The sequence below is a fragment of the Pangasianodon hypophthalmus genome, chromosome 12, assembly GCF_027358585.1.
Source record: "Pangasianodon hypophthalmus isolate fPanHyp1 chromosome 12, fPanHyp1.pri, whole genome shotgun sequence".
Lineage (NCBI taxonomy): Eukaryota > Metazoa > Chordata > Actinopteri > Siluriformes > Pangasiidae > Pangasianodon > Pangasianodon hypophthalmus.
The window spans coordinates 1,882,511-1,895,877 of NC_069721.1; the positions used below are offsets into that span (position 1 = coordinate 1,882,511).

Consider the following 13,367-nt stretch of genomic DNA (forward strand, 5'->3'; position numbering starts at 1 on the left):
CAACGAACTCTTTGTCATTTTTGGGAAGGTTGTCCATTACCTTATTTGGTGAAACTGCAGAAAAAACACCCAAAATTTGGTTATATGTAATGGAAGAGAAAAGTATAAAAGGTGTTCATAGGGAAAGGAATGGTATGTGTGACAGGAGGCCTGCAGATGACTTAGTGATCATTGGTAACTGTGAGTGTGATGTTTTACAATGTGTTATAACTGGGTGTGAGGCCTTACATTTGGGATTAGATTAGTTGACTTGTTACCTCATTTAGATATTAGTATGATCTTATATTATAGGGTAAGCTGACCATAGCCTTAATATGGTGATTATGTTGATTAATTCATATTAGGTTTTACTATACACAAGTAGTAATGTGTTCTAAGCAAATGTACCCTTTGCTGTCTCACTTAAACATGCTAAGAGTAAAAACTAGAGGCCAGATGAAGGCTTAGCTTTAGGGGAGAATCCAATGAAGTAGAGACAAAACTTGGTGCCTGGGCCATGCTGAATTATTGAAATCTGTAATCGTGTTTGATTGATTTTTGTAGTAAGTGGGGGTATATCTGCACAAGTCTACATTTATCTGCTGTATTTTATCCAAGCTAGAATATTTGGATCTCATTTCTTACACTGCTGATATCTCATTTAGATGATTGTTTTTTAAATTTAGTTGATTCTTGGTTTAGTAGCGTCTGGGGTTGTTTGCATAATTATTCATATGTCTTTGTCATGCTTAAATTTTGATATCTGCACTCTGGCTTGAGTTATTCACTTGATAAATTAATGTACCTGGTGCTCTATTTTCAAGCTGGAGTACTGTGAGCTGCATTCTTGTTTAATTAATACTTGATTTACTTGGAAGCTGGGGTTGTCAGGGCTTGTCACATGTCTAACAAAGTCATGTGTCTTTGATATGCTTGAATGTTGAGATCTGGAATGTGGTTTGTTTGAATCAGTTCCAGTATTAGTTATGTTTTAATAAAGCCTATAATATTTCTTAATGCTGAATAACTGGTTGATCCAGCAATAAGCATATAAAAAGAAAAAAGCTAAGCCCTAAAGTATTTTATTCTACTTATACAACAGCAATTTGCCAACACTTGCACGTTTTTATTTATTAAAGATTACACTGTGTACATTTTATACATTTATAGTTACATTTATAGTAACATTTAGCATTGTGGAACATCCACAATACAAGTTAGTTTCTGTTCTCACTTACGTTCTCTCACCAGCCTCTGTTTTTTCTCTCTCTTGAAATGAATAAGACATAAAAACAGCCTTGTCACAGCTTGTCATGTTTGTGAGGAACCATAAAGCTCCTCTGTCCTGAAGAATTTCCTGTATCATAAAGCTTTATGTTACATCTTTAGCTCTGACTTTACAAAGTGCTGACACTGGCGATCCTTTCATACACTGTTAAATACAGAAAACTTCTCCATATCAACGACTACACGTTTGTTAAAATTGTTTATGTGGAGCGTCCGCTGTACAAGTCCCCTTGAATGAGCCGTTACTATAGAAATGAAAACATATTAGAATGAGTACTTTAATATGTGGTATATATATATATATATATATATATATATATATATATATATATATATATATATATATATATATATATTTATATATATATATATATATATATATATATATATATCACCCATATGTGCTTGTTGAACATCCCATTCCAGATTTAGTCCCTTTGCTGTTATAATAAGCTCCACTCTTCTGGGAAGGCTTTCCACTAGTCAGGTGAGGAGGTCTGGGGTGCAGTTGGTGTTCCAGTTCATCCCAAAGGTGTTCAGTGGGGTTGAGGTCAGGGCTCTGTGCAGGACACTTGAGTTCTTCCATTCCAACCTTAGCAAATCATGTCTTCATGGAGCTCGCTTTGTGCACAGGGGCATTGTCATGCTGGAACAGGTTTGGGCCTCTTAGTTCCAGTGAAGGGAAACTGTAATGCTACAGCATCAAAAGAAATTCTATACAATTTCATCTTTATGGCAACAGTTTGGGAAAGAACAACATATGGGTGTGATGGTCAAGTGTCCTCAAACTTTTGGCCATATAGTGTATATAGCATTACATAAAGAAATTATTCCTGTTTATTAGTGCTATGTTACTAATAAAAGTTTAAAAGTATGGTTTCATGTTGGCTATCTGTATTTTGTGCCTGAAATCCTGCAGTATGACTCTAAGTTGTTGTGTGAAAGTTTCAGAACCTTCTAAATATGACAGAAAAATTTGCCCCAGGTTAGAATGTAAGTACTGGAATCTGGAAAATCTAGAACACCCCACAGGAACAATAATTACCATTCTGTACAGTCCTTCATACCAATGAAAATGTATTAATTTAAAATGTCACACCAGCTCTGAAGGCCCGGCAGGAATGTAACTTCTTGTTTTCTTTCTTATGAAACACACCACAGGCAATGTACAAAGGGGTGAATAAGGCACAAAATAATTCTTAAAAAAAGCACAATAAGACAAAATGTCAAAAACGTACAAAATATGTCTATAATTCATGAGAGGACTGTTACACACACGTCTACTTAATAATTGTGAAAGGTTATAGTGAGTCAGTGAAACAGGATATGAGTAACGCAATGAACACTGTATATTCATTATTTTTTTATTTATTCTAAAATCAAGAAAAACAACTTGATTTAATTTTTGTCCCAAGGAATGAACCGCTTGTAACACAAATTCATTAGTTAATACTGATGCTAAAACTGTGGCATTTATCTCAGAACTATTGCCATCCCTAACACACCAAAAACGCTCGAAAAATATAAAATTATATAATTTAACAAATGAATGAATGAATTATATAAATTAATTAATTAAAATATATAAATTTATAATATTTTTAAAAATTAGTCATTATTATACATGTACATAAAACACAAGTCTTAATTATTAACAATAAAAAAAAATGGAACAGCAGAAAGACTGAAAAGTTACATTTATGGATTTCATGTGTAATTTATATTTATATTTATGACATCAGCATGACAGTGAGTTTTATGTAAATAACGCTGATGTTCACATGTTGCCGTTAGCTGGATAGATGAGCTCCATGATCTTAGCATTGAGTTTCTGATTGGTCCAGTCTTTTGTGATGTCATCCAAATGGCTGTCGAAATCAACCAACAGCATGTGATCTCTCGAGTTTAGTAACTGAGCGGTGATTGCTCGAGTTTCTTCCCACTGGCGGAGCATTATTCTACAGGGGAAATAAAAAAACACTCACAAAGAGTTCTACAGGTTACAACTGCCTAGTGTTCTAACTTTAATATCTGCCATTTTAAGGTTCTATTAGAATCTGTTAGAATCTTAGAATTTATCCCTAATTAGGGAGAACCTGACTTGGGAGCATTTGGGACATGGCCGTTAGAATTTGGGAGCATTTGGGACATGGCCGTTAAACTTGGGAGCGTTTGGGACAGGGCCGTTAAACTTGGGAGCGTTTGGGACAGGGCCGTTAAACTTGGGAGTGTTTGGGACAGGGCCATTAGACTTGGTAGTGTTTGGGACAGGGCCATTAGACTTGGTAGTGTTTGGGACAGGGCCATTAGACTTGGGAGCATTTGGGACAGGGCCATTAGACTTGGGAGCATTTGGGACAGGGCCATTAGATTTGGTAGTGTTTGGGACAGGGCCATTAGACTTGGTAGCATTTGGGACAGGGCCAGTAGACTTGGTAGCATTTGCGACAGGGCCATTAGACTTGGTAGTGTTTGGGACAGGGCCATTAGACTTGGTAGCATTTGGGACAGGGCCATTAGACTTGGTAGTGTTTGGGACAGGGCCATTAGACTTGGGAGCATTTGGGACAGGCCATTAGACTTGGTAGCATTTGGGACAGGGCCATTAGACTTGGGAGCATTTGGGACAGGGCCATTAGACTTGGTAGTGTTTGGGACAGGGCCATTAGACTTGGTAGCATTTGGGACAGGGCCATTAGACTTGGTAGTGTTTGGGACAGGGCCATTAGACTTGGTAGCATTTGGGACAGGCCATTAGACTTGGGAGCATTTGGGACAGGGCCATTAGATTTGGTAGTGTTTGGGACAGGCCATTAGACTTGGTAGCATTTGGGACAGGGCCCTTAGACTTGGTAGCATTTGGGACAGGGCCATTAGACTTGGTAGTGTTTGGGACAGGGCCATTAGACTTGGGAGCATTTGGGACAGGGCCATTAGACTTGGTAGTGTTTGGGACAGGGCCATTAGACTTGGTAGTGTTTGGGACAGGGCCATTAGATTTGGTAGTGTTTGGGACAGGGCCATTAGACTTGGTAGTGTTTGGGACAGAGCCATTAGGCTTGGGAGCATTTGGGACAGGGCCATTAGACTTGGTAGTGTTTGGGACAGGCCATTAGACTTGGGAGCATTTGGGACAGGGCCATTAGACTTGGTAGTGTTTGGGACAGGGCCATTAGACTTGGGAGCATTTGGGACAGGGCCATTAGACTTGGTAGCATTTGGGACAGGGCCATTATTCTTGATAGTGTTTGGGACAGGGCCATTAGACTTGGTAGTGTTTGGGACAGGGCCATTAGACTTGGTAGTGTTTGGGACAGGGCCATTAGACTTGGGAGCGTTTGGGACAGGGCCATTAGACTTGGTAGCGTTTGGGACAGGGCCATTAGACTTGGGAGCGTTTGGGACAGGGCCATTAGACTTGGGAGCATTTGGGACAGGGCCATTAGACTTGGTAGCATTTGGGACAGGGCCATTAGACTTGGTAGCATTTGGGACAGGGCCATTAGACTTGGTAGTGTTTGGGACAGGGCCATTAGACTTGGTAGCATTTGGGACAGGGCCATTAGACTTGGTAGCATTTGGGACAGGGCCATTAGACTTGGTAGCATTTGGGACAGGGCCATTATTCTTGATAGTGTTTGGGACAGGGCCATTAGACTTGGTAGTGTTTGGGACAGGGCCATTAGACTTGGTAGTGTTTGGGACAGGGCCATTAGACTTGGGAGCGTTTGGGACAGGGCCATTAGACTTGGTAGCGTTTGGGACAGGGCCATTAGACTTGGGAGCGTTTGGGACAGGGCCATTAGACTTGGGAGCGTTTGGGACAGGGCCATTAGACTTGGTAGCATTTGGGACAGGGCCATTAGACTTGGTAGTGTTTGGGACAAGGCCATTAGACTTGGTAGTGTTTGGGACAGGGCCATTAGACTTGGTAGTGTTTGAGACAGGGCCATTAGACTTGGGAGCATTTGGGACAGGGCCATTAGACTTGGTAGCGTTTGGGACAGGGCCAGTAGACTTGGTAGCGTTTGGGACAGGGTCATTAGACATGGGAGTGTTTGGGACAGGGCCATTAGACTTGGTCGCATTTAGGACAGGCCATTAGCCTTGGGAGCGTTTGAGACATGGCCATTAGACTTGGGAGCAATTGGAACAGGGCCATTAGACTTGGTAGTGTTTGGGACAGGGCCATTAGACTTGGGAGCATTTGGGACAGGCCATTAGACTTGGTAGCATTTGGGACAGGGCCATTAGACTTGGTAGCGTTTGGGACAGGGCCATTAGACTTGGTAGCGTTTGGGACAGGGTCATTAGACTTGGTAGCGTTTGGGACAGGGCCATTAGACTTGGTAGTGTTTGAGACAGGGCCATTAGACTTGGGAGCATTTGGGACAGGGCCATTAGACTTGGTAGTGTTTGGGACAGGGCCAGTAGACTTGGTAGCGTTTGGGACAGGGTCATTAGACTTGGTAGTGTTTGGGACAGGGCCATTAGACTTGGTCGCATTTGGGACAGGGCCATTAGCCTTGGGAGCGTTTGAGACATGGCCATTAGACTTGGGAGCAATTGGAACAGGGCCATTAGACTTGGTAGTGTTTGGGACAGGGCCATTAGACTTGGTAGTGTTTGGGACAGGCCATTAGACTTGGGAGCATTTGGGACAGGGCCATTAGACTTGGTAGCATTTGGGACAGGGCCATTAGACTTGGTAGTGTTTGGGACAGGGCCATTAGACTTGGTAGCATTTGGGACAGGGCCATTAGACTTGGTAGTGTTTGGGACAGGGCCATTAGACTTGGTAGCATTTGGGACAGGCCATTAGACTTGGGAGCATTTGGGACAGGGCCATTAGATTTGGTAGTGTTTGGGACAGGCCATTAGACTTGGTAGCATTTGGGACAGGGCCCTTAGAATTGGTAGCATTTGGGACAGGGCCATTAGACTTGGTAGTGTTTGGGACAGGGCCATTAGACTTGGGAGCATTTGGGACAGGGCCATTAGACTTGGTAGCATTTGGGACAGGGCCAGTAGACTTGGTAGCATTTGGGACAGGGCCATTAGACTTGGTAGTGTTTGGGACAGGGCCATTAGACTTGGGAGCATTTGGGACAGGGCCATTAGACTTGGGAGCATTTGGGACAGGGCCATTAGACTTGGTAGTGTTTGGGACAGGGCCATTAGACTTGGGAGCATTTGGGACAGGGCCATTAGACTTGGTAGCATTTGGGACAGGGCCATTATTCTTGATAGTGTTTGGGACAGGGCCATTAGACTTGGTAGTGTTTGGGACAGGGCCATTAGACTTGGTAGTGTTTGGGACAGGCCATTAGACTTGGGAGCATTTGGGACAGGGCCATTAGACTTGGTAGCATTTGGGACAGGGCCATTAGACTTGGTAGTGTTTGGGACAGGGCCATTAGACTTGGTAGCATTTGGGACAGGGCCATTAGACTTGGTAGTGTTTGGGACAGGGCCATTAGACTTGGTAGCATTTGGGACAGGCCATTAGACTTGGGAGCATTTGGGACAGGGCCATTAGATTTGGTAGTGTTTGGGACAGGCCATTAGACTTGGTAGCATTTGGGACAGGGCCCTTAGAATTGGTAGCATTTGGGACAGGGCCATTAGACTTGGTAGTGTTTGGGACAGGGCCATTAGACTTGGGAGCATTTGGGACAGGGCCATTAGACTTGGTAGCATTTGGGACAGGGCCAGTAGACTTGGTAGCATTTGGGACAGGGCCATTAGACTTGGTAGTGTTTGGGACAGGGCCATTAGACTTGGGAGCATTTGGGACAGGGCCATTAGACTTGGGAGCATTTGGGACAGGGCCATTAGACTTGGTAGTGTTTGGGACAGGGCCATTAGACTTGGGAGCATTTGGGACAGGGCCATTAGACTTGGTAGCATTTGGGACAGGGCCATTATTCTTGATAGTGTTTGGGACAGGGCCATTAGACTTGGTAGTGTTTGGGACAGGGCCATTAGACTTGGTAGTGTTTGGGACAGGGCCATTAGACTTGGGAGCATTTGGGACAGGGCCATTAGACTTGGTAGTGTTTGGGACAGGGCCATTAGACTTGGTAGCATTTGGGACAGGGCCATTAGACTTGGGAGCATTTGGGACAGGGCCATTAGACTTGGTAGCATTTGGGACAGGCCATTAGACTTGGGAGCATTTGGGACAGGGCCATTAGACTTGGTAGTGTTTGGGACAGGGCCATTAGATTTGGTAGTGTTTGGGACAGGCCATTAGACTTGGTAGCATTTGGGACAGGGCCCTTAGACTTGGTAGCATTTGGGACAGGGCCATTAGACTTGGTAGTGTTTGGGACAGGGCCATTAGACTTGGGAGCATTTGGGACAGGGCCATTAGACTTGGTAGCATTTGGGACAGGGCCATTAGACTTGGTAGTGTTTGGGACAGGGGCATTAGACTTGGGAGCATTTACGACAGGGCCATTAGACTTGGTAGTGTTTGGGACAGGGTCATTAGACTTGGGAGCATTTGGGACAGGGCCATTAGACTTGGTAGTGTTTGGGACAGGGCCATTAGACTTGGTAGCATTTGGGACAGGGCCATTAGACTTGGGAGCGTTTGGGACAGGGCCATTAGACTTGGTAGTGTTTGGGACAGGGCCATTAGATTTGGTAGTGTTTGGGACAGGCCATTAGACTTGGTAGCATTTGGGACAGGGCCATTAGACTTGGTAGTGTTTGGGACAGGGCCATTAGACTTGGTAGTGTTTGGGACAGGGCCATTAGACTTGGGAGCATTTGGGACAGGGCCATTAGACTTGGGAGCATTTGGGACAGGGCCATTAGATTTGGTAGTGTTTGGGACAGGCCATTAGACTTGGTAGCATTTGGGACAGGGCCCTTAGAATTGGTAGCATTTGGGACAGGGCCATTAGACTTGGTAGTGTTTGGGACAGGGCCATTAGACTTGGGAGCATTTGGGACAGGGCCATTAGACTTGGTAGCATTTGGGACAGGGCCAGTAGACTTGGTAGCATTTGGGACAGGGCCATTAGACTTGGTAGTGTTTGGGACAGGGCCATTAGACTTGGGAGCATTTGGGACAGGGCCATTAGACTTGGGAGCATTTGGGACAGGGCCATTAGACTTGGTAGTGTTTGGGACAGGGCCATTAGACTTGGGAGCATTTGGGACAGGGCCATTAGACTTGGTAGCATTTGGGACAGGGCCATTATTCTTGATAGTGTTTGGGACAGGGCCATTAGACTTGGTAGTGTTTGGGACAGGGCCATTAGACTTGGTAGTGTTTGGGACAGGGCCATTAGACTTGGGAGCATTTGGGACAGGGCCATTAGACTTGGTAGTGTTTGGGACAGGGCCATTAGACTTGGTAGCATTTGGGACAGGGCCATTAGACTTGGGAGCATTTGGGACAGGGCCATTAGACTTGGTAGCATTTGGGACAGGCCATTAGACTTGGGAGCATTTGGGACAGGGCCATTAGACTTGGTAGTGTTTGGGACAGGGCCATTAGATTTGGTAGTGTTTGGGACAGGCCATTAGACTTGGTAGCATTTGGGACAGGGCCCTTAGACTTGGTAGCATTTGGGACAGGGCCATTAGACTTGGTAGTGTTTGGGACAGGGCCATTAGACTTGGGAGCATTTGGGACAGGGCCATTAGACTTGGTAGCATTTGGGACAGGGCCATTAGACTTGGTAGTGTTTGGGACAGGGGCATTAGACTTGGGAGCATTTACGACAGGGCCATTAGACTTGGTAGTGTTTGGGACAGGGTCATTAGACTTGGGAGCATTTGGGACAGGGCCATTAGACTTGGTAGTGTTTGGGACAGGGCCATTAGACTTGGTAGCATTTGGGACAGGGCCATTAGACTTGGGAGCGTTTGGGACAGGGCCATTAGACTTGGTAGTGTTTGGGACAGGGCCATTAGATTTGGTAGTGTTTGGGACAGGCCATTAGACTTGGTAGCATTTGGGACAGGGCCATTAGACTTGGTAGTGTTTGGGACAGGGCCATTAGACTTGGTAGTGTTTGGGACAGGGCCATTAGACTTGGGAGCATTTGGGACAGGGCCATTAGATTTGGTAGTGTTTGGGACAGGGCCATTAGACTTGGGAGCATTTGGGACAGGGCCATTAGATTTGGTAGTGTTTGGGACAGGCCATTAGACTTGGGAGCATTTGGGACAGGGCCATTAGATTTGGTAGTGTTTGGGACAGGGCCATTAGATTTGGTAGCGTTTGGGACAGGGCCATTAGACTTGGTAGCATTTGGGACAGGGCCAGTAGATTTGGTAGTGTTTGGAACAGGGCCATTAGATTTGGTAGTGTTTGGGACAGGGCCATTAGATTTGGTAGTCTTTGGGACAGGGCCATTAGACTTGGTAGTGTTTGGGACAGGGCCATTAGACTTGGTAGCATTTGGGACAGGGCCATTAGACTTGGTAGTGTTTGGGACAGGGCCATTAGACTTGGTAGCATTTGGGACAGGGCCATTAGATTTGGTAGTGTTTGGGACAGGGCCATTAGACTTGGTAGCATTTGGGACAGGGCCATTAGATTTGGTAGTGTTTGGGACAGGGCCATTAGACTTGGTAGTGTTTGGGACAGGGCCATTAGATTTGGTAGTGTTTGGGACAGGGCCATTAGACTTGGGAGCATTTGGGACAGGGCCATTAGACTTGGTAGCATTTGGGACAGGGCCATTATTCTTGGTAGTGTTTGGGACAGGGCCATTAGACTTGGTAGTGTTTGGGACAGGGCCATTAGACTTGGTAGTGTTTGGGACAGGGCCATTAGACTTGGGAGCGTTTGGGACAGGGCCATTAGACTTGGTAGTGTTTGGGACAGGGCCATTAGACTTGGTAGTGTTTGGGACAGGGCCATTAGACTTGGTAGTGTTTGGGACAGGGCCATTATTCTTGGGAGTGTTTGAGACATGACTATTAGACTTGGTAGCATTTGGGACAGGGCTCTCAGACTCAGTTTGGGATATTAATGTACTTACGTGTGTTTGTCTTTTAAGGTCCATCGCGAGTCTTTATGTTCATACATCACTATCGGAGGAACGCGATATCCAGGTGACATTTTTTTTCCATCAATCTAAGACAGACAGGCAGAGTAAGTTTATTTATAGATATGGACACAAATAATATATATACATGCATACATACATACATGCGAAACCAAGTCATTGTAAATTTTTGCTTTTTTCCCTAAAACGCTTCTATTAGTCTTTCACTTGAATTTTGTTGGTTGCTATAGCACATTATACATGGAAAAAGATCTGACATCAATTATCTTGGATTCATTTTTTTTTTTTTGCTTGAGAAAAAAAACTGGGGTGTATATACTTTTTACTTTTTATGTCCACTGTATGTAGTGCACTCATAAAACCCCATGCATGGTGAGCATCTAAATCATACAAGGTACAGAATACCCACAATGCGTAACTGTAGTAAATAGTTAATAACTAATACAGTTACTGTACTGCTCTGTGTATGTGTGTGTTTGTGTGTGTGTGTGTGTGTGTGTGTGTGTGTGTGTGTGTATATACCATCAGTAACACTGCATTGCTGTTCTGCTCCAGGATTTTGTCAGCCATTTTGAAAGCACATGCAGTTGGACTGTAAACATGAGAGACAAACACAGATAATTTTATAACATGCTTATAACAGGTATATTACACACCAATGAGCTAATTTCTAGTATTTAGTATTAAATATAATATTTTCTATGTCAACCCACAGGCGGTGTAGCGTTCTGTACTGAGCAAATTCAGGTCAGTTCCCACAATGTGCCAGTAGGAGGCGACAAAATCCTCAATCAGCACAAGCAAACATTCAATGAAATAATTAGATGAAATACTTATTTACAGTTACATATAATCTTTAATAATATTGTTTATTAAGCATTCCTCAGACTAGGTCTATGAAAAAAGTTAAAAATATTTTTTCTTCACTTTTTTAAATACTTTAAGGTAAGACAGTAGAGGTAGAATTGACAATTTTGGTCAGTCATTTTTCAGAACTGTCGCATTTTCTGATACTTCACAGCGAATTTAAACATGGCTTTAAGCCACGCCCACTTCACAGTCGCATCATGTCACGTATCTTGTATTCAGGACAGTTTATCATGAGTTATCGGTTTCCTTTATAAACCAATTCGCAAAATCTGAATCTCCTAAAATTTTAATAATTATTGGATTTACGTTAAATTTTATACTTTTTTTATATTTTATAAATTTTTATAACAGTGTATGATATTTTCTTGATTAAATAATACAGAAAAAACAGAAATATATAAGACCAGAACCAGAACCAGAAATGTATACACTGCGTATTTCATTAGACGAGGCCTCATTTGTATAAATATATGTCCTAATACAAATAAATGTCAACAATGATCAAGATTGAATGTGATATCTTTTGTTTTAAAAAAAAATCACCTGTAACAGTTCACCTGTAGCGTATTAAGTGCCTCAATAATGAATGGCATGATAACCACAGAACATCACCTGCAGTCAGATAGATTAGCGTTAGCCTGATAATATCCCACAATCCTCTGCTGCGTCTGCGAACACCACACGTCCACCTGCACGAGAAATGACCATCAGCCACGATTTAAGATGTAATACTTGTGATTGTAACGTAGTATTAAACATTATGAGCTAAAGCTTTAGTCTTGTTAGTCTTGTTAGAAGGAGGCAAATGTGTTGCTAGTCATCCAAAATAGTCATCAACATCAAATAAACTCCAATGAAACAAATGTAGGGTTTTTTAGTAATGTGTGTGTGTGTACCTGTGTGAGAGCGAGCTGAGCGATCATGGCCAGTGGAAGATGCGAGTGCAGAAGAGGGACACAGTCCGTCACACACACACCTTCCTCACACACTCCTCCTCCTGCAGGGGCTAACAGCAGGCCGTTCACGCTGCAGCGCGGATACACACTCGCGTGCAGGAACATCTTAACACACGCCAAGCACGACAACTCCACCTCAGTCATCCTTTATCTCTCTCTCTCTCACACACACACACACACACACACACACACACACACACACCATCATCATCATCCCAATCCCACATGTTTATATTTCATGGGTTTATATTTCTTAATCTTTTATGTACTTCTACAAGGTTTAAATGTTTTTAAAATTAAATTTGAAAAATTAAATAAAATTTTAAAAAATCATTAGTTCAGTAATTTATTCCTGGCTTTGTTTACAGACCGCTGTTTAATTTAAAATTTCTGTATAATTTAAAATTAATTAAAATTTGTCCTTTTTTCAAAAAATAATTAAAAACAAACAAAAAATTAATTTAAAAAAATTCATTCTTCTGGTTTAGGGCAGTTTTTAATAATCTACTGAGGATATTGTAATAACAATAATAATAACAATAATAATAATAATAATAATAATAATTATTATTATTATTATTATTATTACATTGTTCAAGCTACATTACAATAAATGAACATTTTTACATCATATTTTTTGTTACATGTAAGATCTTATAATATAAGGGGAAAAAATCATCAAAAACCGAGAATGATGCAATATGCTCACATATATAAATATAAGAAAAATGTGATAAAAGCTATAGGAAGTGCTGACATGCAGATTATAATGTATATATATATATATATATATATATATATATATAAATATATATATATATAAATATATATATATATATATATATATATATATATATATATATATATATGTATATATATATATGTATATTTTGCTGTAATCTATTTAAACCTCCACATTAATAAGGCGTTTAAAATAAAACACACTCAGCAGCTGGAGCTACAAAGCTACAAAGAGAAAACAATCGCCTTAAAGATGAAGGAAAAACACTCAGGAACTTACTTTAGCCTCTGAACCTTGCAGAATGAAATGGAAATAAAATCAGAAGCAAAAAAAAAATAGGAGAAGGTTAGATCTAAAATGATAATGCTGATAATTAATCACAGAGCTCAGCGTTCTTCTTCGCCTCCTTCTTCAGTCAGTGCAACACTGAGCTCTCTTACCGCCACCTGCCGGCCAAACCCTGGTACTGCACTGACAGGTCTTCTGTCTTTGTGGACC

The 13,367-nt window shown here is 42.1% G+C and overlaps 1 protein-coding gene across 2 annotated transcripts; it reads right to left on the reverse strand.

Moving 5' to 3' along the window:
• Nucleotides 1–2,618: 2,618 nt before the first annotated feature.
• emc9 (ER membrane protein complex subunit 9) lies at nucleotides 2,619–13,282 on the reverse strand. Of its 2 annotated transcripts, none has more exons than XM_026947891.3 (6): nucleotides 13,149–13,282; nucleotides 12,068–12,282; nucleotides 11,784–11,860; nucleotides 10,824–10,893; nucleotides 10,275–10,369; nucleotides 2,619–3,224 (listed from the first exon to the last, which is right to left on the reverse strand). In XM_026947891.3, the coding sequence occupies exons 2-6, from the start codon at nucleotides 12,269–12,271 to the stop codon at nucleotides 3,044–3,046; spliced, it is 627 nt and encodes a 208-aa protein (XP_026803692.2). In that variant the 5' UTR covers nucleotides 12,272–12,282; nucleotides 13,149–13,282; the 3' UTR covers nucleotides 2,619–3,043. The 2 variants fall into 2 exon arrangements, with proteins under 2 accessions (XP_026803692.2, XP_026803693.2); XM_026947892.3 differs by having other exon boundaries at nucleotides 12,068–12,286.
• Nucleotides 13,283–13,367: the final 85 nt, after the last annotated feature.

Bases quoted from the DNA above. Each gene is read 5' to 3' on its own strand.
- emc9 (XM_026947891.3), bottom strand. From the start codon at position 12,271: ATGACTGAGGTGGAGTTGTCGTGCTTGGCGTGTGTTAAGATGTTCCTG. The intron at 10,894-11,783 runs GTGATGTTCTGT...TCATGTTTACAG, and splicing joins GCTAATCTATCTGACTGCAG to TCCAACTGCATGTGCTTTCA. The intron at 3,225-10,274 runs GTAAGTACATTA...TTTCCCCTGTAG, and splicing joins ACCTTAAAAGACAAACACAC to AATAATGCTCCGCCAGTGGG.